Source organism: Acinonyx jubatus, chromosome B3, assembly GCF_027475565.1.
Source record: "Acinonyx jubatus isolate Ajub_Pintada_27869175 chromosome B3, VMU_Ajub_asm_v1.0, whole genome shotgun sequence".
NCBI lineage: Eukaryota > Metazoa > Chordata > Mammalia > Carnivora > Felidae > Acinonyx > Acinonyx jubatus.
The window spans coordinates 67,481,388-67,509,264 of record NC_069386.1 but is presented as its reverse complement, the minus strand read 5'-3'; the positions used below and the strand labels follow the sequence as shown (position 1 = coordinate 67,509,264).

Here is a 27,877-nt window from a genome sequence, read left to right as displayed (position 1 = left end):
ATATTTCTCATAATGTTTACTCATGCCTTCTCTTCTGTGTTACAACAGTCTTTCTGGATGGTGAGAAGCCTCATTATCAGTATTGCAACACAAGCTTCATGTGCATTCTTAGATTCTCTTGACCAGGTTTCTCTCTCTGGCTCTTACACACAGCCCACCTATGCTGGATACCAACCCCCTCCCCTGTCAAACCCAGATGACGGCCGAGCGAATGTGCTGATGGGCAACATGCTCTACCCTTGGACAGTTCACTGAGCTTCTGCTACTCTTTTTTAATCTCTCCTGGCGCTGGGCTTGTACCTCCCAAATACAAAAGTACTAGAGACCTCAGACCTTACCCAAGGTTCTGCTTTCCAGAGCACCCAGACTAAAGCAGTCTTTTAAATAATCAGATTTTGGCTTTGTTTTACAGAGTCTTTATTTATTTCTGCTCTTGTCTTTATCATTTCCTTCCTCTTCCTTTTGCTAGGTTTATTCTGCTTTTTTGTTTTGTAAGCTCTTAAGTGAGATGATTAGTCATTTATCACAACCATGTTCTTCTTCTATTATCAGTCATTAAGGCAGAGGTCAGCAAACCAAAAGTGGCCCAAGAATTTTTTGTAAGTAAAGTTTTATTAGAGCACAGTCACAGCCATTCGTTTTCATATTGTCCACGGCTGCTTTTGTGCTACAGGAGCAAAGCTGAGTTTTGGTGCCACGGTTGTGATGGTAAATAGTGACATTTTACTATTCCTTTACAGAAAAACTTTGCTAGCCTCTGCTTGAAGGATATAGATTTTTCTCTAAGTATTGCTTAAGTTGTACCCCATGAATTTTGCTGTTAGTATTTTCATAACTCTTCTGAACTTAGTATTTTCTCAGATCCAGTATGATTTCTTTGATTCACAGGTCATTTAGAAAGTGTGTTCCTTAAATTTCCAAACATATGGGTTTTTTCCAAGGTCATCTGTTGGTGACTGATTTCTAAGCCAAATTGTTCTCTGATGAGAGAGTAGCTTTGTATGATACTGATTTTCTAAAATTTTTAGAAATTTTTACTCCTGGTCTAGTACATGATCACCTTTGAAATTTTTTAACGTGAGCTTGAAAATAATATGTATTCTGTAGTTGTTGGATGTAGCGTCTTATTACTTGTATCTTTCAAATCTTTTAGATTCTTACTAATTGCTTAATCAATGAATTATTGAGAAAAGTGTTAAAGTCTTCTAGTAGATTTATCAGTTTCCCCTGTAGTCAGACCATTTTGGCTTCATTAATACACCAATTAAATCTTTTACAACTTCCAGGTGAACTGATTTCATATGAAGATAAGCAGTGTCACTATTCATTTTGTATAATATTTTTTAAAGTTTATTTTGAGAGAGAGAGAGGAAGGAGGGGTAGAGAAAAGGAGAGACAGAATCTGAAGCAGACCCCCCACTGTCAGTGCAGAGCCTGACACAGGGCTCGAAATCACAAACCTTGAGATCATGATCTAAGTAGAGATCAAGAGTTGGACACTTACCCAACGAGCTACTCAGGTGCCCCTCCTTTCTGATAATATTTTTGTTTAAACTGTTTCTGTGTCTTAAGTATGTCTCTCATAAATTGTATATAAATGAGTTTTTGTTTTTGATTATGTATCTCTCTGAGAATCTCTGACTTTAACTGGATGGTAAGGCCATTTGATTGATTGCAACTATTGCTAGATCTGGATTATTTTGAGCATCTGATTTTGTATCTAATTTGTCTTCTTTTAGATTGACTGACATTTTCCCTACTACATTTTTTTTCTTCTTTCACAGAGGTTTTCTTTCCTTTATTTGCAGGCAAATTTAGGAATTTTAACTTGCATATTTAACTGAAAATGTAAAATTAATACCTTTACCCTCCTACAAGAATAAAAGGATGAATTCTTTATCATCAATCACCTCCTTCCTGATTTATATGCTATTATTGTTCAAAATTTTGGATACATATCAAGTTGAAATCAGAAAACTTAATGTTATTGTTTCACACAGACTTGCTCACCATTTTTCTTTGTTTTAGTTTCATTTTGTTTTTCTCACCATTTCTTCTTTCTTCTCAGACCCTCCTTCTGGGATCATTTTTATTTCTCATACCGCACATCCTTTAGTTAAATCCTGTTGGTGGCAAACTTTCTTAGAGTTGTTTTGTCTATAAAGGTTTTTATTTAGTCTTTGTTCTTGAAAGATCATTTCACCGGACATCTAATTTTTGGCACTCAACATGTAAATATAAATATATGTTGTATATGTGTTTTTTCATAGCAGGATTATTTAGGTATATAGTTATTCAAAATTACATAATTACTATATTTAACGTATAAATATATATTGTCTGTGTGTATTTTTTGTCACAGCAAAATAGCTAGAAGCATTGTCATCACTAGGTGAATCAAGGAAACTACGAGTCTGTTTCTAATTTGCTACCAACTAGTTAAACTATTAAGAGTCTATTTTATTTTCTAGTTAAGAGTCTATTTCTAATTTGCTACCAAAAATTACTTAATTAAACCAGACTATGCTTCAGTACATCTTCCTAAATGTGGAATTAGCTAATGATCTACTTTATAAGAACATCAGCAAATTAAAACAGCTATAAGATAAGAGGTGAGATGAATTTCAGGACAGGTTACTTTGCCTTAACTGTGTCAAGGTACACTAAGGTCCTAAGCATCAAGAATATCTGTGTGTATGTGCGTTTTCAGTAAACATTTTATTGCATTTTATTTATTTGAGTTGGGGGACAACCCAATGTGACACCAGTCTCAAGAACATTATAAAACATATTTGAAGGAGAGTGAATCAATTTTAAAAGATCTTCCAAAGGTTCCAAAGTGTGTATGTCTAGAAAAAAAAAATTAACTCTAATGTATTAAAAAAAAATGCAGTAGGATAAAGAGGCTGAAAACCTTGAACACCAACCTTTAAAATAGGTTCTCTCAACTCTTCTCATAAAACTTCAAAAGTCTCTGTCACTTAAGTGCTCTGCTCCTGGGAGGGCAGGTGCCCGGAAAGGAGGTGAGGTCTCTGCCATTGTAGAAGACTGGTGAATCTGAATGCACTAAATCAAATGTACCCTCCTCTACCCAAAATAAAGCCAAAACCCAAACAGGCATAATAAAGCACAAAGATGCCATAAAAGACTCTGAATAGCCAAAGCAATCTTGAGAAAGAAGAACAAAACTGGAGGCAACATGCTTTCTGTTTTCAACCTACATTACAAAGCTATAGTAATTAAAACATAAAAAACAGACACACAGATCAATGGAACAGAATGGAGGACCCAGAAGAAAACCCATACATATACAGTCAATTAATTTATGACAAAGGAGCCAAGACTATATAATGGGGAAAGGACAGTCTCTTCGATAAATGGTGTTGAAAACTCGAAAACCACATGCAAAAGAATGAAACTGGACCACAGTCTCACACCATACACAAAAAAATTAACTCAAAATGGATTAAAGACTTGAACTTAATACCTAAAGCCATAAAACTCCTAGAAGAAAACACAGGCAGTAAGTTATTTGACATAGGTCTTGGCAATGATTTTCTGAATCTGACACAAAGTAAAAGCAGTAAAAGCAAAAATAAACAAGTGGGACTACATCAAACTAAAAAGCTCCCACACAGCAAAGGAAATCATCAACAAAAGGAAAAGGCACCGTGCAGAATGACAGAAAATATTTATAAATCACATATCTGATAAGGGGCTAATATCTAAAATATATACAGAACCCACACAACTCGACAGAAAAAAAATCTGATTAAAAAAGGGCAGAAGATCAGAATAAAAAAAAAAGACTACCATTTGTCAAACTGTAAGAAACAGATACTGTTGTGATGGCAAAATATTTTGATGTTAAGGAATACTGAGAATATTCAGAGCTGGAGAGCAAGCATTTATGAGTGTGGCTCCAGCTTCTAATACACAATGCATGCTCTGCTTCCGATCAAAATGCACCAAAGTGGAATACTTCTGCACTAAAATGAAAGAGCCTGATGCAAATGTCCTCTCAGAAACATCAATTTCCTTTTGTCATCATCAATTCTTCACTCATCAAACAGCTTAATGAATTTTAAAACCCTGCATATATAATAGTTTGAGCCAAGTACATTCTCCCGGTAAATTTGAAGCCTGACTTTCTAGTTTTTATATAAATCTTTTGGAACTTTTATTAGCATCACTCATGTCCCTCAGTGAGTGACTTCCCTGGGGACATAAAAATGTTAGTTTCTTAGGGGGTGAAGTTCAATATTTGATGCTGACCCATTCATGGAAATCGAGTCTAGAATTACATACCAGCTCTTACCGCTAGAGAAAAAAAATTTACCAGCCCATGAGCTTGACACATCTTCCAGAAATCTCAAGGGGAGGGAGTGGGCATGGGAAAGAAGAGGAGGCAGAAGACCACCTCTGAGCTTGTAGACCAGATCTGGTAGGCAGCTACACAAAGCCAATTCAGGGAACAACTGGGACTGCTCTGACCTTGTGTGTCCTTTCATGGAGCCATGCTGGCCTACATGGTTATTCCAGGGCTAAACTCTACCTGTACTTACAGATATTTCCAGAGAAAGATTGGAAAAAGAAAGCTAGAAATGAGGGAAGGGAGAAGCATCTGAAAACAAGGGAGAGAGAGAGAAAAAAATGCAAAATAAGCGACCAAGGGATGAAGGGAGAGAGAATATGTAAGCATGAGAAGGAGGAGGGAAAGAAAGCAGTCTTATGGGGTTAGATGTATCTGAATGGATGCCAGATCTTGGTTTATAAAAAGCTGTAAAGTGATTCAGGCATTGGAATGGCAACATTAGATCCACAAACCAAAGTCCAAGATGACAATTACACCTCTGTAACATCTGGAAAAGAAGGCTACAGATTAATCTTAACTGAAACATGGGAAATAGGTTTACTCATAACCACATATATGCAATGTCCCCAAAACTATAATGAAGCTCTTGATGAAAGCAAAGAGAATATTGTCTGAGGCATTCACTTCAAGGACCCCATGCAGAGTAGTGAGAGAGAGGGCTCACCTGAAGGTGAAGTATAGGACCTGAGACCTGAAGAAAGGAATGTAAGAAGGGATAACTGAGGACTGGGAACAAAAAAGATGCTATGCTGGATGGCCCTCTTCATTAAGCAGATCTACAAGGGAACAATGGTAAGTCTGAAAAGAGACAGAAGAAACATCCTAGAAAGATAAGTGCAGTTATGGACAGAGCTGTGATCACACCCCACACAGGGAAATTGATAATACCACACAGGTGGACACCAGAGGTGGAGTTTAGTTAAAACACAAGGTATCAGATTTCACATAAACTTAGGTTTCCTCCTGTTTTCTCCATTTTGCTTTATTAGGTTGTTCTATAAAGGTTTATTCAGAACATGCCATAGGCTGTGCTATGTTGGCCATTAGAGATACACCAGAAATAACAATAAAAACCCCAAATCCCTGAGTTTATGGAAAAAGACTCAGTTCCATCAGAAGTTCAGATGAATGGATAAAAAAGATGTGGTGTGTGTATGTGTGTGGATATACAATCACTCAAGAAATCACTGTGCCACTGTGTATGTGAAACAGCCCTGATTGGAATCCTGAGAAATCAAACTAACTATATAAAGAAGACCTTGCCCCCTGAGAGCTATTCAGTCTTGTGGAGAAAGAGAGATTTATGTACCACAAAACAAAATTTGCACAATATGATCAAGTACCAGATTATTTAGTTCAGACCACAACAATTATCAATTATTTTGCAGTCATGTTCCTCACTAAACTTTTAGCAAAATTTTAAACAAATAATCTAAATGTGCTGATTTGAATTCTATCTTCTGTTTCTCCTCAGTATTGGATGTGACCAAATGGTAAGTCACAAAAGGGCAAGAACCAGGGTAGTAAGGTCTGTAATGTCTATTCAAGAAAGCGTTGCACCATATTACCACTGTGCCTTTAAGGGGCTTGTGTGCCATGGCCTTTGGCAGGAATGCAGGGGCCAAAGTTTAACAGTCTGAGGTATAAGGGACACCGCTGATACTTAACAGCCACAGTCCTCCATAAAGCCTTTAAGTGCCCTTCAGGGCTAATCAGTTTCTATTTTCTAGATGTTCCTGAAGTACCTATTTCTTTTAATGTCACCTCAAACCACCTGGCCTGAGCCAAAGTAAATCACCTTTTGTAGCTGCGGAATAGTCCTCATCCCATGAAGACAGGTTTAGGTGCAACATGAGACCCTTCTTTATTTCCATTCTGGGGCCAGGCCAGTTTCCCATCAGTGGATGTTCTGCCTCACCAATGGTCTCACACATCTGGGGTCTAGTCTGCATACATGCAGTTGCTCAAGTGGTCTGTGTTTGTCCTTAAAGGGCCACCTAGATTCTCAAATCATCAGACATGCAACTGTGAACTGAAAAAAACAATGCAAAAGCATCTTTACAGAACCTATATATTCTACTTAACCAAAACCTTGCTGCACTAAATTAACATAAGCATATCTTTGGAAATCTTTAGGGTAAATTATATGTACGTTAGCTAGCTCTCCATCACCTAAAGAAAAAAGGCCAGATCATCTTGACTTGCTCCCAAGAAAGTTTTCCAGTCTCATCTCCCAAAAGCCTTCCATGTAACCCCTATGTTCCAGCCTTTATAGTTCCCTGAACATGTCACAGACTCTCACACACTGGGTTTTACTTTATGATGATCCTTGTATCTGAAATGCCCTTTTAACTCCATTTCCCATCTACCAACACCTTATGGAACCCACCCAGTTCAAGTGCTCCCTATTTTCAAATTTTCCTTGACTCCTAGTCAAAATTAACTATCCCTTCCAGGGTTTGTAACTTTTACCTTTATTTAACACATCCTTTGTCCTATCTTACTGTTAACTCTTTAGATGTCCAAACTGCCCTATTACACTTGAAGATCCTTGAGAAGAGGACTGTGTCTTTAATTCACCTGAAATCTTCTCCAGCCCCTAGCATGTGTCTTTCACATAGTAAGCACTCAACAAATGCCTGTTGGGTAAAGGAATGAATGGATAACACACAGGATCTCAGTTTCCTAAAACAAAAATTAATAGATGATTGTCACAGGTCCCTACCTAGCTATAAATAGCTCATGATTCTGTTAGAAAGGGATTAGCTCTGATTTAGCTCAGATTTCAGACACTGAAAAACAAAACAAAACAAAACAAAACAAATAATCCTCAATACACTCATATAAAGAAAGAAAGAGGAACCTCATCACAGTCCTATTCGGGACCTACAGAAGGAAATTTCCAAAGAAGGTTCAGAAGGAGGTTTTAAAGGAGGACAAGCACTAAGAAGAAACAGGGATAATAAAAAGTAAAAACAAGATGAGCGACATGAAAGTCATAAAGTACAAAGCCAAACAAAAATCAATCTTGAGTTATCCAGTAATTTGAACTAGTAATAAAATGACTTTCTTTCATCTGCAGATGTTAACACTGGCTAAGTTTTGCTTTAAATCTGCAGGTTCACATGCCAGTAGAGGAAGCTGGTATGTGCTGTTGATAGCACTCAAGAATCTCACGGAAATAAAGGGGCATATGGAGTGGTTACTGGTCTGTACCTGGTACAGATTAGAGATTTTAAAACATAACAAATCTTTCCTAAGGCAGAACAACATCAAAATAACCTCTTGTTTCTCAAATAAGCATCATTTTGCAAACATCTAGAAACACAAAAACTACAAAAATATCAATAATTAGCAAACTGGCATCAAAGATATATACAGCACATATGTGTTTCACATGTATGGCATCGTCCCATATCCACTTTCTATTTCCAGAAGGACCCAGAAATGTCCCATGTGTATGTTTGGTCCTGAGAGTCAGGCACACATGTGTGTGATGGCAGGGCCATTCTTATTTCTCAGTGTTCATGGGCTGACTTCATATGAGCCACTGAGGTCAGAAACTGAGACATTAGTCCCCGTATCCCCAAGCCTGGATGATTCCATGTAACATTGGGTTTATTTTTGTGATGACACACATTTTGCCTACATCAGTGTAGAATCACTCCTCTTTAATGAAACACACTGAGTTCCATCTAAGATACTGGCATCTACAAAATAACAATGGGGTGAAACTTATGAAATTAGTGATGCTTAGCCTCTTTCTCCTTATATTTATCCTTTAAGTGCCTTTTTTTTTTTTAATGTATCCTCCCTTTTTCTATTTCTCTAGGAAATCCAAAGTAACCTACCGGGTACTGAACCTGCCAGTGCCCTAGCGACCATTCCTTATCTTTCAACCCTGAATGCCACATTACCAGATCAAGGTGTTATTCCTGGACAATTTGATAATCCAGGAGCACGTACAGCAACATCTAAATCCACTCCCCCACCCCCAGACAATATGTTTGCCTTGGAGATAATGCCTTAATCTCCAGGAGTATTTTGAATGTCAGGGATTCCGTGTACCTTGTCATATGTTGAGAAGGATGTCTGGAGCAAAAGGATCATACTTTCCCCAATGACATATTATACCGAACTTATGGGCTAGAGAGAGGTTAACCGTAAATTTCTTTGACTCTACAACCCCAGTAAACCTGCTTTTTAAAAAAATTTTAAGTCTATTTATATATTTATTTTGAGAGAGAGAGAGAAAGAACAGGGGAGGGGCAGAGATAGAGGGAGAGAGAGAATCCCAAGCAGGCTCCGTGCTGTCAGCACAGAGCCCTTCGCAAGGCTCGAACCCACGAACTGTGAGATCATGACCTGAGCTAAAACCAAGAGTCAGACACTTAACTGACTGAGCCACCCAGGTGGCTGGGTGAACCTGCTTTTTAATTTTCATTTGATTTTAGCAGTTTAGACTAGACCTAGGAGCCTCCCTGGCTTTGTGAGATATTTGCCTTCCTATGTGTATTCTGAAGGCCTCATCAGGACATGACCATGAATACCATGCACTTAGCACAACCTGAGACCAGAGCAAAACCTGGGGATCGGTCAACATATTTGCCATCATCTACCGAACAGCTGGGGGTCAGGCGCAGGTTCCTGTTTTTCATTCAAAGCGAGACTTGGGACTGCAACCTTTTCATTCATGTGTTCAGAAAATCAAGCACAAACACATGCACACCCACAGGGTTGCATTTGGCTAAGTCTTCCGAAGAGCAGGTGGAAGAGCTATTTCGATTTTTTCCAATTAATTGAGTTAGAAATTGTAGTAAACAAACAGTTTTAAGCACATCTTCTACCCCCTAAACAGTTCCCCTATCATGAAAGAGCAGCTGCTGTGGGATCCCAGGTGGCTGGTTGAAGCAGTGGCTGAGCACGGGTGCCGGGGCCATGGCAAAGGGAGTCCCAGCCACTGGGCAGTACGACCTACCATTAAAATACGCACTATGTCAAATCGCAGAGTATAGCATGGAAAACAAAATACGCACAGTATGAGTAGGTTCTGTGCTCATGACAGTTCCACAAACATCACCATATTTAACTATCTCAACAGCTCCGTGAGAAGCTAGTAATATCCCCATTTTAGAGATGAAGAAACTGTCCTGACAGTTTAATAGCTTATAAATGACAAATATAGAATTCACATCATGATCTTACTCTGAGCTCTTAACCACTCTCTTAACAGACACTACAGGTGGTGATCTAAAAATGGTATGCGGTACCAGAGAAACCATCAAGTTTAGGGTCAGTAAGGAGAGAAAGAACTACGATACTCAGTTTTTTTAAATCTTTTTTTTTTTAAAAGATTGATCTGGCTAGGCACAATTTATACTAATTATAGTCATTTATGTGAATTGTACAATTATGCCTAATTATGAGCCAGTACAATAATATTTATGTATAAAATTAAATAATTCACAATAACTTTGATCTTAAATTTATTTGATTATAATAGTGAGCTCTATATATACATAATCAGACTTCACTGTTGCCCAGTTTTTAATATGCACGTGCAACATCTTTACAGCATTTTATATTTTATAAAGTATGATTTCTGAGAACATCGTCAAGTGCCAGACATTATCAGATTTTACAGGGAAGGAGGCAGCGAATAGTAATAAAATATGGCCTTGCTCTGGAGAATCTTGGAGTCTGGTCATTTCATCCTGACCCCTCCCTGAGAATTAGTTATGATTTCTACCATTCTATATATTAAAAAACTGAGGCTGGAGTATATGAAATAGATCATCCATACAGTTTGGTTTTTATTCACAACTAAAAAAGTGAAATATATTGCTGTTCAAACACCATGATTAAACACCAAGAACAATCGCTTCCTTACTTTAAGGAAATCAAAAGCCCAACCATTCTCTATTATTTGGGGAAATGTTGCTTTAATTCTTTTAATTAAATTTCCCAACTACTTCGCCCAGTTAAGTTTTCAGTTATTGGGATCTTCTTTTTGAGTGAAAGCAAAGAGCCAACTAGGGTGATATTATCTAGTCAAAACGAAGGTGCCATTAGCCAGCCCATGTGCGTAGACATCCTATACACCTGTCACTGACAAGAAGTAGAGTATTTTAACCAGGTAAACATATACTCTCATCCAGGGACAGGAAAACTGTTAATAGGGATTACATATAGCCAACATTATCCAATTTAATTCCATGGAAAGCAGAGAAAGAAAAGATGGGAATAATGTTTGATAGGAAAGGTGAGAAGCAGAGGATTGGACCACTCCCCATAACAGGACCCTCCAGAGAAGAGGACACCAAAGGATGTAACAAGAATCAAGCTCTACTTTAGGTTCATGCTTTGCATCCTTAGTCATGAGAAGGTATCAAGAAGGTGCATAGCCAGATCCTTATAGTGGGATGACCTTGTATTGCTGAAAATACAGTGAATTCTCAGAAAGGCATATTTCCACATTTAAAACATATGTTGTAGGGGCGCCTGGATGGCTCAGTCGGTTAAGCGTCCGACTTCGGCTCAGGTCATGATCTCGCGGTCTGTGAGTTTGAGCCCCGCGTCGGGCTCTGTGCTGACAGCTCAGAGCCTGGAGCCTGATTCGGATTCTGTGTCTCCCTCTCTCTCTGACCCTCCCCCGTTCATGCTCTGTCTCTGTCTCAAAAATAAATAAACATTAAAAAAAAAATTTTAAATAAATAAATAAATAAATAAATAAAACATGTTGAAGAAAAAAATCTCCCCAAACCAAGGACAAGTTGTCTGTGTTTAGGAGTCTCCAAAAATCATGTTGCCCATTCACTTGTAACAAGAGGCTTTGCAAAGTGGGCACTTAAGAAATGACCCATCCATCTGTGCTCCTGAGGCCATGTCCATTCCAGGTTCACTGCTAGTCACAAGTCCTGATCATATTATAGGTAAGCAGAATGCCAGGAATCAAGACCACAGAATGATCACAGGGCATTGTCCTTTTGTACTTTTCAACTCTAAGATGAACGTGCAATGGGAGCCTGAGTGGCTCAGTCGGTTGAGCGTCCGACTTCGGCTCAGGTCATGATCTCGCAGTTCATGAGTTCGAGCCCCACATTGGGCTCTGTGCTGACAGCTGAGAGCCTGGAGCCTGCTTCGGATTCTGTGTCTCCCTCTCTCTCTGCCCCTCCCCCACTTGCGCTCTGTCTCTGTCTCTCAAAAATGAATAAACGTTAAAAAAAATTTTTTTAATAAAATGAACATGCAATGACATTTGGAATAGCTAGTGTGCCTAATGTCAATGCTGATGCTGTTTGTTGGGACAGTATTAGTAGCTAATATTTGTTGAGGACTTATTAGATGCTGGGCACTCTTCCAGGCACCTAACACAGATTAACACATTTAATCCCCACAACAACCGTCTGGGACAGACACTATTATCACTCACATTTAACACATGAGGAAACAGGCACAGAAGTTACGAAACTCCCCAAGGTCACACATTTTAGTAAGAGTTACTTTAGTACCATGGAGTTACAGAAAACTTAAATTAATTGTTATACATTCATCTGAAATGACTGATACCCTTGCTACCTCAAAACAAGACTGAGCCCCCTCGTGACCTCCAGCAATGGAGGCAATAAACGTTAAGATATCTTTCTTATTCATCTATGTAAAGGCCAGCAACTTGGTCAGGGCCAGTGAGTAGCTGGTCAATAAATGTCGAGGGGATACCCTGCTTACTTCAAATTTCATGATATCTATATCCATGTGATCATTTTAAAGGGTTTTTAAAGGCTAGCACAATCTGAATTCATTTTGATGATCAAGTCTATCATTTATTAAGCCTATTAATTTATCTTCCTGCCCATCTGTCTTTTATGCACTGTGATAAATGATACACTGTCTTTTATGTTGACATTCTCATCCAAGGACCTTGATGTGCATTGTGAGCCTGATCCTACTCATAAAAATATTCATGCATCCTGGGCAGCTTATGCACTTAAAATGTGAGGGTTCATCCACGCCTGCAAGCTGGCGAGCAGCTCACAATCCTGCTGCAGGGGTATATTGCTTGGCTGGAAGTGTTCAAGAATTTTTTACCTGAATGTGTACATCAGGCCCACCTCTCTTTGCAAATAAAGCCTGATTCACATATTTAGTTACCTGCCTGGCCCCCAAAGTGTTTAAGATTGTGAGCCCTGTGATGTTAAGATACCTGGGGATTCAGAACAGACTGAATTTAAAGCCCTTGTATTCCTGGAGTGTATAGTCTATGGCTCCCACTTTAGGTTGATAGAAACCTTTTAAGGTAATTGGGCAACAAGGCAACTTTCATTCCAAGCCACTCCCTCCATATATACATACCTCATTTTCCTAGAGGAGACACAGAGTCCCTTCAATCCTAGTTTCAAGGCATCCCTGAGATATAATCATTATCACCATGCCTTGATAAATGGATGAACTAAAACCCAGGGAAGGGCAGACAATCCTACAGCATCTGGTGACAGAAATGCCACCAAATAGAGCAAATGCTTTAGCTCTGAGTTTACCCACTGGACCGCGGTGTACTCTGTTATGTTTTTCATCTTAAAATCCCTCTTGCAAAGAAATGAGATTCGTTCAAGATATTGCTATGGTTTATTCTTGGACTCCCCTTTTCTGGCCAGCCTAGACAGAAGAGAGGTCGACTTGAGGGTGGATCACTGCTATAGTTCAGAACAACAGCCACGTGTCCTGAATGACAGACAATGATGTTCACAGACAGATGCAAGGGCTCACAAGGGGCTCACACTCCTCCAGGAGTAGCTGCTCTATTTTGTCTTGACCTTCGGGATTCAGCTCTTGGTTCAATGTGCAGTTGTGGCCCACTGGATCCCCTGCATTGTTCTAGCATTATTTAAAGTCTGGATCTGGTCCACAGCAGAGTACAGCTGTCCCAATCGATACTTCTTACAGCGTGCACATTTATGTGCCAGGGATGGAGAACTTTCCATTTCTTCCCATAGACCCATTGACTAGCTCTCTCTGCTCAAGCCCATTAGAGAACTCAACTGTGAAATTATCAGAGACGAAATGCCAGGCCCTGCCACTGGTCTGTTGAGAAGCATGGACCTTCCAGGAAGAGCCTTTTCTATTTGCTCTTACTGGGAGACAGGCAGCTCTCCTTGGCATCCTCCCTTTTTTGCAGTAGGAACTGGTCTAAGTTGGTTTCAGGAACTCTGCGGCATTTGCTTGGGATAATGATGAGCAACCTATCAACAAACACGATCATGGATAATGGACTTTTGTCCCTTGAACGCTTTTCTACTTCAGGAGGGTGGCACCTTAGCTCTCACTTTGATGGAGAGTCACCTCATAAAAATCTGAGACTTTCTTATTCTAACCATTGCCTCTGATTCTGAACTATGAAAAACAAAGTATTTCGTACACCAGTCCTGGTTGCAAGTAGTGCTCTCTCCAATGCCTAGCCTAAGGTTGGCCACTTTGTCTTCTGTAACTCAAAGCTTCCTCTCCTCTGATCAGAAGCCATAAGTGGATAAAGAGGAGTGTTTCTGTGCCAGCAGCCCCAGAGTCCAGACTCCTGTGCCCTAATGCTTCCTCCGCCTACTCAGGGCTTCCCAAGACCCAGTGCATGTTCACTCAGGCTTGTCCCTCTCAGTAATGTTCCCAGACGCTCTCATCTTTCACTGATCCAATTCCCATTCCTTCAGGAACTGGCTCTGCTTGGCTGTTAATGATGCTAATCATTAATGGTACCCACTGAGCTCACAATTTTGCATTTCAGTATTTTGATAGAGGGCATTTCTTGAGTGAATGCCTCATTCCAAAGACAGACTAAGAAAGCAAGCCTTCTGTATGTGGGTCATGTCCACACTGACACCAACCCAGATTTTCAGTCTCGTGCTTCCTCTAAAACTGTGCTGCCTTGCTCATCACGCTGGTTGGTTCCTGCAGCATAAAACCACACATAAACGGAACTCCGTAGAAAAACTGTTGATGGCCTGCGAGATTCTGCACAGGCACCAGCCGCTCTGTCTCCAGAGCTCTCTCCTGACTCCTCTGCACTCCTCAAGTAAGCAGCAGCAAGCAGCTGTCACCCCAGAGGAGATGGCTCATGTTGAGTGAAATTTCTGAATCTCTCTGTAATCTGACTTGAAGATACAATGCTTGCTTTCCTTCTTCTTCGGCATGGAATCCAACAAAAAGAAGACCTCCTCAAGTAGACAAGCCCCTGTGGGGGCTGGGAGACCGGAGATCAAGAAGGAGCCCACTGCCTAAAGAGGTAGAAGGTGAAAGAAAAAAGGGGGAAGCCTTGTGTCTCAGTGCCTCCTACCTGCAGGGCTGCGACCCGCCGAAAAGGACAACAGCCCGGTGTATTCCTGTAGCGTCAGCAATGTGCTCCGGGCTAGAGAGGGGGAGAGGTGCATGTGAGGAGAGGAGGCACAGCTTTTATTTTTGAATACTGCATCATCAGTCTCAGAGCCGATCCGAACTTTGTTTTCTAACAATCGGGAATCAGAAATGACATAAAGAGGGGGAAAAATCATCTTAGCACCTCACAGGGCTCCTCCCAGGAGCAGGGTCAGGACCAAGGTGCCAGCACTTTTTCCTCCCTGTCTCTGAACTGAAGAGGTGCTATGATGGCAAAACTCACGGAAGCAAAGGAAACTGCAGTGGCTAGAAATGTCTTTGTCCCTAAAATACCCCATCGGCTTCCGAACAAGAAGATGGCTGAGAGGACACCAGAGCCCCGAAGACTGGACGTGGCTCCCTGGGGAGAAGTGGTACCCGGCAGCCTCAGCATTGGCTGGGCTCCCACCACAAAAGCATCTGCTTCATCCAGGTGTGGCCAAAAGGAACTTTCCAACGGCCCTGAGTCCCCAAACAGACGTGACTGAAGCAGCAAAATCCAGAGGAAAAGCAGGGCTGGCTTCATAGAAAATGGCCTTTTGAAGGCTCTTGCACCAAATGACTTGCCTTCTCCATCATGCCTCTTAGTCAAATTACTTGAGGTAAGTTGGTGTTTGCTTTAGTGGGGTAATTTCCCAACACTGGGGCTGAGCCAACACTGGAGACAGTGTAACAACTCTGAGAAGAGGGTGAGACCTGTGGCAAGGGGCATCATAGAGAAAGAGAACATGAGTTGCTTTTTCAACAAGATCTGGTCACAAGTAGGGCTGATGTCCTATGCAAGAGACACACGATGATGATGTCCTACAAAACACACCCTCGTCTCTCATTTGGGGTATTGCTAGGATTACCAACGCCTTTCATTCCACTTCTGTGAAGCCATGAAATCAGATTCTATCTCCATACAGTGGTGGAAATGAAACCTGTTTTCTTAAATGACTCACTCAAGGTCACAGTGAGCTTTGTCTGGAATTAAGAATTCCTGCTTCTATGCTCAGTTTTTTTCATGTTTCATTACATTTCACTCCTACTGGATAAATCTTGTATCAAGGGTAGCTTAAAGACCGAGGTATAATCGAGAAGGGTTTAGAAGGCTGTGGAAGGGTGGGAAATGAGCTAAAGTACTGCTTTCTGAAGACACAGGACCTCTTCTGCCTATACAATGATATCGGTAAGAATTGTTCAAAAGGATCCCAAGCCATTAGAAAATGTGGCTTCTGAACTCAAAATTCTTTAAGTAGTAAGGTAAAGGAAAAACCGAATTAGGACATTAAAAAATCCTTCCCAGGAAGGAGTGGAAACAAATGATCACAAAACAAGCAAAAGAGACAAATAAATACAGACAGACATAATAAGATCTACTTTGATACAAACCCTTCGAAAATAATTATTATAGTATTTTAATCTCCAGATAAACTCCTCCCATCCTTTTTTCAACACTTTTTTCCCCTCAGATCAGTCCTAAGGAACGGGACAAATATATTTGTTTTTCCTCTAATAATGGGAAAGGAATGAATTGTTTGAAAAACGTATTGCACTGAAGTGTCTTTATCCTGTTACCAATCATATCAGCATAAGACAAAATACGCACAGACGTCAGAAACACCTTTCTTCCTTCAGTCACACCTTCAACTGCACACCTGTTCTTGGTCTCACTCCTCTTGCACAGGCTGCAACACATTCCAAGTATTTCCAAGTTCACAGTCACCATCACCTCGTGACCCTGGAGTTCGGCAGCTTCAGATCCCCCAGGACAACCCCTGGCTGTGGGCAATCAGTACCTCGTGGGTGGGAGCCACCCCTTGGTGAGGATGCAGCCTTTCTGATGCAAGTTCATTTCTTTGAGGGAAGGACCTTGCTTCCTTTTCATACACACCACCCCCCGCCCTGGGGCATTTCCCTGGAAAGGAGGTGACACTAGGTGTCCAGCCATTCCGCTACAGCTCCTTAATAAGATCAGCTCTCCAGAGCCAAGGGGAAAGAGACTGGGAATGTGGGAAGTGACGCAAGAAGGCCCAGACTGTGAGGATAGTCTGAATTCTGTCATTTTAAACATCAAACCCAACTCAGCAGGAGAGCCCAGCTCTGCTCACCAACAGCATAGGCCTGGGTATCTGGGTCTGCATTCTAACGCTCCCTCCATTACTACTCACTGTCACCCTGAGACGCTGTGCTGGAAGGAAGAAGTCACGCATGTCTACCTCCCTCCTCGAGAGAAAGCTCCCGAAAGCAAGACAGTGGCATCACGCAGTGGCCCCGGGAATGGACTCTACCGAGGGGAGAAACAAGCCAGAAGCTATAAACCACCAAGCACAGGTTCACAGTCCTCCCAACCTGGGACAAGGTGCTGTGGAGGGACTTGGGCTCACACTTGGTGCCACAGCTCAAATTCAGGGATCTGTCCTAGTCACCCCGTAGGGAGGAGCCCAGACCACATGAGCTGTCTTGATCTTCAGCACAAATGCCTTCTCCTGTCCCTCGAGAGCTGCCAATTTAGACAGAGGACAACTTTCTACAAGGAGGGCTAAATGAGGCATCTATGACCAATCTTTAATTGAAACTCAGGGAAACACTTGTCTCCCTCACTTTGAGTTCTGTTTCAGTTAACTCTGTGGTGGCGAGGGGGCCAGCAAGGAGAAGGCTGTGGGGTTTTTAAAACAACAAGCTGAGGTGCGGAGGTCTTTCTTTCTTTTTCAATGGAAACCGTAGCCAAAGGGAGGTGGGGGAGCAGAGAACAGCTACTCCCTGGCACTCTCTGAGCCTGGTATAGAGCCAGCCGCTCCAACCGTCTGGAGATACGGCAATTGTCACTCCTCTCTCACTGTAACTTCTTGCTTTCAGATGAGTGGCTGGCAGGTTTATCTCCTTCTGAGCAGCTTCAGAGCCACGTCAGTGACACCGGCGACGTCAGCAAGAGCAATCGGAAGGCAGGATGATGCCACTGCCAGCAGCAGCGGCAGGGAAATTTTTAGCCTTAAAGAAAATTCTTCGGCTATCGGTCTGGCTGACTCTCTCTCTCATTGACTTGAATGACTGCCAATGATTTTAGAAGGCCAGAGAGGATATGTAGTTTTACACAGCCAGGTTAAGGTTTGGGGTGCAAGAGCATTTAGTTTACGTGATGTGCTTGCACTTCCAAACCCCTTGTGTAGGGACTGTCCCTACCTTGGAGAGAATGGGCTTCAGATGTACCAGAGGATGCAGCGAACGTGAACACCACCTCCTAGCAAGTGTCCAAAGCCCCAGTACACACACCTATTGTGATCACTGCAGTGATCCTGGCCCATTTCATGTTGCTGATAGCTCCGGCTGCTTTTATTTTTGTCACTATCATAATAAACAAGATACTATAACCACCGACAACTTGACAGACCCTCAATACAGTGCTATTCTTTGATCTATTTTTTTTAAGTTTATTTATTTAGAGAGAAAGAGAGAGAGAACCAATGGGGGAGAAGCAGAGAGAAGGGTACAGAGGATCCAAAGTGGGCTCTTTGCAGACAGCAGAGAGCCCGAGGTGGGGCTCAAACTAATGAACTGTGAGATCATGACCTGAGCTGAAGTCGGACACTTAACTGACTGAGCCACCCAGGCGCCCCATGGTCTATTTTTTTAAAGTAGGTTTAAAAGCCTCTGCTGCCTGGAATGGCAATCCTCAAGTTCTTGGTTGCAAACATAGGATTCTTCTCCATCATCAAATATCAACCACATTCTGGTCCAGGACAACATGAAGGTTAGGAGGTATTACATGACTGACAAGTGGCCAAAATGCTTTAAAAGATATTGTTTTGGGAAACACAGCAAACTCTAAGGTAAAGGTAGGTGGGGGAGTTCAAACCCAGGCATGATCAAAGGTGAGAAAATCCCACTTCTAGCTCAGCCCTGGGATTCCTGACTCCCCTAAAGGCAGTCAAAATTCTGTGCGAATTAAAACTGATGGTGATCAGTTTTGCAGAAATAACTTTGTCTAATTCATGGATATATAGAGAAGAGTGTCACAGGTCAGAAAGCAGGAGTTCCAGTGGCAGTACATTCTGAAGACCACAGCCTCTGGAGTAGTGCTCAACACCAGGCTCTGGTGGGGATTTAAGTGAACGTTATGTAATGACGAGCATTAGTAACTCTCTGGGCAACCATGGCCAAGTTACCTGATTTCCTGTATCTCAGTTTCATCGCCTATTTCCCCACCCCCCCCCCAATAAACCACAGATGAAGATGTTCACAGAGTCACTGAAGAACACGCCTAAAAAACACTCCAGGCGATTACTAGGAGGAATAATAATGCCACATGTGAAGTCACTCACTCCCATGGTTACTTCCAGCTCTCCCTGGAAGCCATAACTGACATGCAGTGCATCTGCAATAGAGGTTCTTAACCTGGGTCCTTGAACCCTGCAGGAGGCCACGAATAGGCATTAAAAAGAGCCCAACTGCTCTCATCTCTGGGGCAGGACACCCACGACATACACAATTTAAGAACCATTGCTCTACAGTAAGTCTTGGTTATAGGCATACCAAAAAAAAATCCCACTTACACCGCCTGATGGAGAAGAAATGTCAGGGAAGGTGACCACAGAAGCCACGAGAAACACAGAGGGTGGAGATCTCAAGAAAACCACCAGGATTTCACCTCGACCCTCTCAGCCCTCTATTCCACACTGACCCAATCTGTCAGAAGGGGATTTCTTCAGTCAGCAACGTCTACAAGATCATTAATAGCAAGCAGAAGAAACAACTGATTGAGGAGGACACAATACACGGAGTACAGGAGGTATCACCCAGCTAACATCAAGGACACCTGTTAGAAGGAAAGCTTGGGGATTCCACAGGGTTTTGGAAGGAACGGGTAGCTTTACAACAAAAGGGCTGTGAGAAGCGGCCAAATGTGAAGCCGTCTTGAGCTCTTGAATGCAGTGTGAGAGATGAGGAGGGGGTCTGGATCCAGGATGAAGAAACGGCTCATTCTGTAATATCAGAAGGTAGCGTTAGTAGGGAGGTGGGTCCCTTTAAGTCTCCCAAATGAGACTCCCAGCCCTGATAGAGGAACCATGTTTGGAAGAGAAAGTCAAGGGCTTTGGAAAAGGGGAGGGAATGGTCCAAAAGAGGGACAAGACCTAAGCTGTGATCTTCAGACACCAGGTCAGAAGGGGGGCACTTAAAGAGAAGGAGAGAGGGAGAGGGAAAGAAAGAATTTCATTGTAATTCCTGAGAGCTAGACAGCGCATTTAAAATGATCTAACACTTATGGAGCAATTTACAGTTTGCAAAACATTATGACATTTGGTATCTCATTTAATCCTTATCACCCTGAAACGCTGGTTATATTTTCTCCATTTTACACAAGAGGAAACTGAGGCAAGGAAGGGCGGATTATGCGACTTGCTCAAGGTCACCTGGCTGAAATCGGAGCTGGGACGCACCTCAATGCCCCCCACACCTCCCAGCTGTAGTCCGCCTTGAAAGGCTTTCAGTTAACTCCTAAGGGGCAAGGTTGATGTGGCTACAATAGATCCCCGCCCCCCAGCCACTTCCCCTAAAATCTGGGGCGGAGCAGCGCCCTCCGGTGCCAGGAAGGGGACCTGAGTGACGCGGAGCCACAGACCGGGGTTTCCCCGTCCTGCGGGGCTCGGGAGAGCAGGCAGCAGAAGCCGCGGCTCCTACACTCTGGGCAGTCAAGTAACGCTCCAGCAGCAGCTGCCGGTTCGGGGCTTAACGTGCCAGGGGTAGCGCTGGGTGAATTCCCTTCCGAGTGATACCAGGAGTGGGACCGAGCGCCTGCGCCTGCTTCTCGCACTCGGCTCCCCACGCTCGCCCCTACCCCGCTGAATCTTTCCGGCGGTTCCCGGGTGCGTGGGGGCACCTCGGAAGAGGCAGGGGGCTGGGGCGGAGTGTTGCGGGGGTGGGGGGAAGAGCGGACCGACTCTGGGGCGAGATCTTCCACTTCTGATTCTCCAGGTTAGGGCAACCACGAGCAAACCCTGGCTGGAAGTTTGGGCATCAAAGGTTTCGGATCAAGTAGCAAGTTGCCTGGACAGCAGTAGAGGTGGAGGTGGAGGTCTGGGGTGGGGGTGGCGGTAGGGGAAGTAGGGGCAGGCAAGAGAAGGTGCCCCTTCCCACACTAACGCTGCCGGCCCCGCGGGTGGGTGGCTGGTCCGCCTCTGCAGCCAGCGGGTGCGGAGAACGCGCCGGGCACCTGCACCCGGCATAGGGCACCCGGCGCAGCGCAGCCCCTCCTCGCCCCGCTCTGTGCTCCTCCCCACCTGCCCGCCAGCTCGCCCCCGCCACGGAGACTCACAGTCCTCAGGAACTGGATCTCGTCCTCGCCTCCTTCTCCCCCTTCGGCCATGGCTCCCGAGGCGTCGGCGGTGCCCCAGCCTCCGGCGCCTCTGCTTCCCCCAGCAGCCGCTCGGCGTGCGCTGGCTGCTGCTGCGCTCTTTCTCCTCCTCCTCTTCCTCCTCCTCCTCCCGCTCCTGGCTCAGCCTCAGCAGCGCCGAGCTAATCCCCGACCATATAGGGAGCTGGGCTAACACTCCACTGCACTGCAGAGCGCCAACGCCAACCAAGCAGCCCGCCTACCCCTCTTCGCCTCTCGCCCCAGCCAAGTGCGCGGCGGCCGCGGGCCGGGCGGAGAGCGCAGCGCCCAGCGCGCGGAGCGGGCGGGGGCGGCGCCGGGACCCGGGGGGTGGGGTGCGGTGGGGCCTCCCCCGCACACCGCCGCACCGCGCCGCGCGCCCAGCAAGGCGCGCGCTCCGCAGCGACGACAGGGTGCCCCCTACCCTGCTCCGATTCACAAACAAAGGCCAGTTGCTTAGCTCCAGCATGCTGAGACTGGGCGTCAGAGCCCTCTCGCTATGCCCACTTTGCCCTCGCGTGTGTGTGCGTGCGCGTGTGTGCGTGTGTGTCTGTGTTTGGGACACGAATGCGTTGCTCCAACCCCAGTGTGTTGTTCAGACCCCCAACCGAGGACGGCAGAGAGAGGTGTGCCTACAATCTAAAGAGAGGCAGGGAGAGAGACGGTGCAGTGAGGATGGAGGGTGGCTGTCCATTCATAACAAAGTTTGCAACTCCTTGGATAGCCCTTTCCTCACCTTGAGAGAGCCCCTTCTCCTCTTCAAATCTAATGAGTACATTTTACTACCCCCCTATTATTGCTCGACAGATTAAGGGCTCCCTGTACCTCAGGAAGCTTCTGGGGCTCCCCATTCCATTCGAAATTCAGAGGTCAGGTGGCATCAGAACCCTTCCTCTTTGCCAAGCCCTCAGGTAAACTTTAGGGTGCAGTCCTGTGGACTCTAAAAGGGATAGAGGAGTATACGCCTCTTCCAGGTCCTTGGGCTGCTGACATGCCACCCAGCCTTGGGTGGTTTTCCAGGGTTGGGGGCTGTAGGATTGATCCTGGCTAAAGCTGAGGGTACAGGGTGCCACCTTCTGTCTGCTGGCCAGGAAGCTCCAGGGTAAGGGAAGTATTCAAGAGAAGGGGCTCTAGGAAGAGATCCAGACCTAGGATGAAGAGTAACCAGAAGATGTATGGGTGACAATTCTGGGCTGACAGTAGCAGAGGACACTAGAGACCCAAACGGATTTCATAGCTGCCTCGCGGATGACCTCTCTTTTGGTTCTGCCTAAAAGACCTTTTCTGAGCTCCAGTCCCACATTTCCTACTGCACATCAGAAATGGTGGGACACCTGACTGGCTCACTCCGTGGATCATGAGACTCTTAACGTTGGGGTTGTGAGTTCGAGTCCCATGTCGGGTGTAGAGATTTCTTTAACATCTTCAAAAAAACCAAGAAGTGCTAAGAAAAAACGTGTTTTTCTTAAATTGTACCCAAACTGCTTCCTTCTAGAGCTCCATCTTGGCCCTCACACCTCTCCTGAAGCCTGCCCAGAATCATTCAAACCCTCGGCACACTGTAGCCCTCCACCTATGGGAGGGCACATGTCATGGTCCCTTCTGTAACCTACCACCCACTTCCCTTCTTCTGGCTGCACCCTCTTCCCCCTCATCATTACCTGTGGCATGGTTTTCAGATAACCATGTTATCGTTAATGTATGAGCATTCCAGTTTGTCTTCTTCCTCTTAGATTGCAGTGCTCTCCTCTTGTTTTTGGACAATCTGTACACGCTGCCTCATAGCCAACTGGCTTTGAAACAGCACCAACGGGGGGCGCCTGGGTGGTGCAGTCGGTTAAGCGTCCGACTTCAGCCAGGTCACGATCTCGCGGTCCGTGAGTTCGAGCCCCGCGTCGGGCTCTGGGCTGATGGCTCAGAGCCTGGAGCCTGTTTCCGATTCTGTGTCTCCCTCTCTCTCTGCCCCTCCCCCGTTCATGCTCTGTCTCTCTCTGTCCCAAAGATGGATAAACGTTGAAAAAAAAAAAGAAAGAAAGAAACAGCACCAACGGTACCTATTAGGATTATGTTTAACTAGAATTTCTAGACTTTTGTGTTTTGTTTTGTTTTCTCTCCCACATGAATCCCTAACGCAAACCTCTCCTGTCTTGGCTATGTCCGAGTACTTAAGTATCAACTTTAAAAAATATTTCTTCTTAATTTATTTTACTAACTCCTGTCCCTATCTGGTCCTTTAAAATATTTTTGAATCTAGGGCCACCTGGGTGGCTCAGTCAGTCAAGCACCTGACTCTTGAATTCAGCTGAGGTCAAGACTCACGGTTCATGAGTTCGAGCCCCATGTCAGGCTCTGTGCTGATGGCACGGAGACTGCTTGGGATCCTCTCTCTCCCTCTTTTCCTCCCTCCCCTGCTCACTCTCTCTCTCGTTCTCTCTCAAGACAAATAAAAAACTTTTATTTTTTTTTTAATTTTTTTTTAACGTTTATTTATTTTTGGGACAGAGAGAGACAGAGCATGAATGGGGGAGGGGCAGAGAGACAGGGAGACACAGAATCGGAAGGAGGCTCCAGGCTCTTGAGCCATCAGCCCAGAGCCTGACGCGGGGCTCGAACTCACAGACCGCGAGATCCTGACCTGAGCCGAAGTCGGACGCTTAACGACTGAGCCACCCAGGCGCCCCCAAATAAAAAACTTTTAAAAAAAGATATTTTCGAATCCATATTATGCCATCCAGAGTGCTAATTATCACCAAACTATGATGTGGTGTACTTTTGGCATACCACTAGATCCCATCTCCGGTCATTTTATATTTTTGTTTATGATTATTCAAGAGGTAAAGAACTTTTCTAAATATATTATTTTGCAGCTCAAATATCTTCTTGTTCATGAGGAGACTACAAAAGCCTTTTTCACATACTCTACTGAAACCTAGATACATAGATGGGATACTACTTGCTTTATCAGTCAAACAACTCCACCAAAAAAGGAAATGGAACAGAAGCATATAACACCATGATACATCTACTTGGATTCCTGGTGATCCTTGCACTTCTTTGGTGTGCTCAAAAGGGAGCTGCTTAATTACCCAGTCCAGGATTTATTCTGGGGCTCAGCCTATAGTTTCTCACCCTACGGTTTCAGTTTAAAGTGTGGCGAAAGTTGACATTCACCTCTATGTGAAATCCTCTTCCATTCTCTAAGATTCCCCCCAAAATCATCAATAATTATGCTGTAGTCGGGTAATCAAATTATTTCACCACCTTAGGATTCAATTCATCCAGGTCTGCAGATTAAACATTGATTATGACAGCCAAAATCCTTGACCTCAGGGATAGATAGCTAAATGCTGAAGGACTGTGAAGAAAGGAAAGAGAGAGAAGACAGGTAGGTAGGTTGGTAGATAGATTTCAGACACTAGACTTTGATGTTTGTTTTTTTATTAGTTCTCCCATCAAGTCTAGAACAGAATAAACTAAGGTTAAGTTACTTGCCTAAACTTACACATGTGGTAAGTGACAGAGCTGGCATCCAGACTTGGGTTGCCTGACTCCAAGCCTAATACTTTTCGGTACTTTTTACACTGGACCACCTTGCTTCTAGGACGGTATGGGGGGAAAGTCAGATTCATACACCCCCTCCCCACCACCCTATGTCCCCCACATGTCAGGTTTACTCCTCCATACCCTGCATTTTTTTTAACATTTATTTATTTTTGAGAGACAGAGAGACAGAGAGTGTGAGCAGGGGAGGGGCAGAGAGAGAGGGAGACACAGCATCCAAAGCAGGCTCCAGGCTCAGAGCTGTCAGCACAGAGCCCGATGCGGGGCTTGAGCCCACAAACTGTGAGATCATGACCTGAGCCAAAGTTGGATGCTTAACTGACTGAGCCACCCAGCATCCCCACACCCTGTATTTTAAATTGAGTTTCTCCAAAAGTGAGTTATTCTTCATAGATGGACATTAGGTCTTAGTGGATATAGCAGCTACTATAGGCCAATCGGGGAAAAAAACAAGCCTCCCAGGTTTCAAACACTTTCTCTGATAGAGAAAGACATCAGCCATTAGCCATCAGCCATCACCTTTAGTAAGGTGCCCACAGAGCAATAAAATACTTTTGAGATGCTTGAGTTGTTCCAAGCCAGCCCTGCCAACCAACAGCGTTTGAACATTGGGGTGCTGTGCGGCCAATATCAACAGCAGCTGGAAAGCACATAATAACAACCTTATGCCTATGGGGCCAAACTAGAAATTTTTCGTTTTTATCTTTTCAGCACTTCTATACCTTTTCCATATATAATTCTTAAAGGCTTGACAAAATCAGAAGCCTTATTACCGAAATAAAACTCGTGTTTATTTCCCCTCTGGCAGATTCTCAAGTGAAGTATTTGGTCCTGAGGATTTTCTCACATAACAGGGCTTCTTATAGGTCTTTTACCAGCAAGATTGATACAGTTTTAAAAATACTAAAAAGGCCATGGTCACATAATTCAGTATGTCATTTGCTATGCTTTCTAATGGTGGTCAATTGCGCAAGCGGTGTTAATGAGGCTAGGGTTGTGGACTCAATTCCAGGAGGGCCAGTTAGCTTCACTCTATTTGCTGGCCAAAGACCCTGGCCCCTTCATTCTGGCCAAGAATTTCAAACCTTTGCTGGTTTAGCCATTTGTAAGGCAAGCCTGAGCCTGGTCACTCACTGAGATCTACCATGCTTGGAGACACATAAGTTAAGAGTCCACAGCTGATCAAGATAAGCTTTACCCATCTTGTTGGACTATACACAACACTGAATCTGTCTTCAATATCCCTTTCAGCTTCACCTCCTAATAACAGCAGTCATCTATTTGCTGAAAACACATTTCTTCGGTTAATCGCGCTCATGACTTTGGTCTGCCTTGACTTAGGCTCTACTTAGGGGAAGTATAAAAGGCAATGATTGGCGTGCCTGGGTGGCTCAGTCGGTTAAGCGTCTGACTTTGGCTCAGGTCGTGATTTTGCGGTCCGTGAGTTCGAGCCCTGCGTCGGGCTCTGTGCTGACAGCTCAGAGCCTGGAGCCTGTTTCAGATTCTGAGTCTCCCTCTCTCTGACCCTCCCCCATTCATGCTCTGTCTCTCTCTGTCTCAAAAACAAATAAGCGTTAAAAAATAAATAAATGAATAAAATAAAAGGCAATGATGGAAGAACTGTAGAGGTGAGGGAGCTGACCTCTGCTAGCCCCCATCTTTTTTGACACATTACCATATCCATAAGTACTATCCATATATTGACTGAAGATTTATTTTTCCATTAGAAAAAAAAAACCCCACCTTTCTGTTCCTTTTCTTCAGGTATTCAAGCATTTAAATTGTAAGCTCTGTTACTGGTGGTAGGGTGAGAAAATACTGTCACCAGCCAAGCTCATGAACAGAAATCATTCTTAAAAGGACACCTGCTTTTGATTTGGTACCAACAGGGAAGGATGGCATACACACTTACAGAAGTCTTTTTTTTTTTTAATGTTAAGAAATCATTACCATTAGTTCCCAAGATCTTTGCAATAAAACTACTAAATCGATGTATCTCTTTGGTCCAGTGAAATGGAAGCCATACCAAAAAAGCCTTGAATTCCTTTCTTCATTAGGGAGGGGACAGGTACAAGAAAACATTTTTATTTTCTTGATGTTATCCATTTAGCTCTCATAAAAGTCACAGACATAGCAACACTTAACACAGGCAAGGATCCACAGCTAAGGATATACCTCCTGCAGCCAAACACATAGAAATGTCTCTTTTTTTCCTGACACCTTAAGATTGGAAGATGACATAATAAGGTCAAAGTTAATACAACACCCCGGTGAAAGGCTCCTGAAACAAAACCACTGAAGGAGGGGCAGCTTCTGAGTGTTAGCAAAAGCCTGGGAGGCAGATCTTCTCCACGAGGTGCATACAGGGAGCTAATTCATCTCCTAGGTGTCTCCACAGGGACCAGTTTGTTGAAACAATAGATTAAGCCACCAAGCAGTAGGGTGGCTCATTTGCAATTACCTCCAGGTCAATGCCTGTTTAACCTCTCGAGCTTATTGTATAGCGCAAAGGTCAACATGAGATAGATGAGGATTTGAGTCCTGGATAAGACTCTACAATTCAAGGATTGCCTGACCCCGAGCAAGTGGTTTCAACTCTCAGAGCCTATTTCGTCTTCTGTAAAATGGGGGTTAAAATACCTGCTTCACTAGGTTATTTTAAGAATTAAATGACTTAGTGATATAAAATAGCGATTAAATGACTTAGTGTAAAAGTGCTCAGTGCAAAATCCTGAGATAGCTCTTGAAGATCGTCCCTTCCTCCTCCTCCTTTGTACTGGTTTTCAATGCCTGCCCTTCGGGTCTGTCTATGCTCCTGCCTCTCTTAAAGTTTCATTCCCATTTGACTTTTCCTGGGGCCTTAACTCCCCCCAAAAAGCCACAATGACCCTGATTTCAGGAAACAATTTCCTGCCCCAATAAGAAAACATTTTAGGCATGTCTCATGCATTGCAAGTTAACTGTGAACACCAATACTGCTTTTTGGTGTTTGTTTCCTAGGAAGTTTTATTCTGAGCTGTATTATGTCTGCATCTTTAATGAGAAATGTATTCTGTTGCTATGGCACATTGAAATTCATGCCTTCCTTTGGAAGGTGGAACTGTCAGTGCCCACCTGCCTCAGGTTTTCCCTAGGGCATTATGAGATTGAGATCTAGGGGATTATGAAAGTATAGTTAATCAGATAATTCT

General features: G+C 43.7%; 1 protein-coding gene across 1 annotated transcript in view; it reads right to left on the bottom strand.

Annotated features, from left to right (window-relative positions):
• RYR3 (ryanodine receptor 3) overlaps nt 1-21,385 on the bottom strand; it is a 525,783-nt gene extending 504,398 nt beyond the window's left edge. The window contains exon 1 of the mRNA XM_053224214.1: nt 21,069-21,385. Within this exon, the coding sequence (XP_053080189.1) occupies nt 21,069-21,119 (51 nt within the window). The 5' untranslated portion in view covers nt 21,120-21,385. The remainder of the gene's footprint in view (nt 1-21,068) is intronic.
• Nucleotides 21,386-27,877: the final 6,492 nt, after the last annotated feature.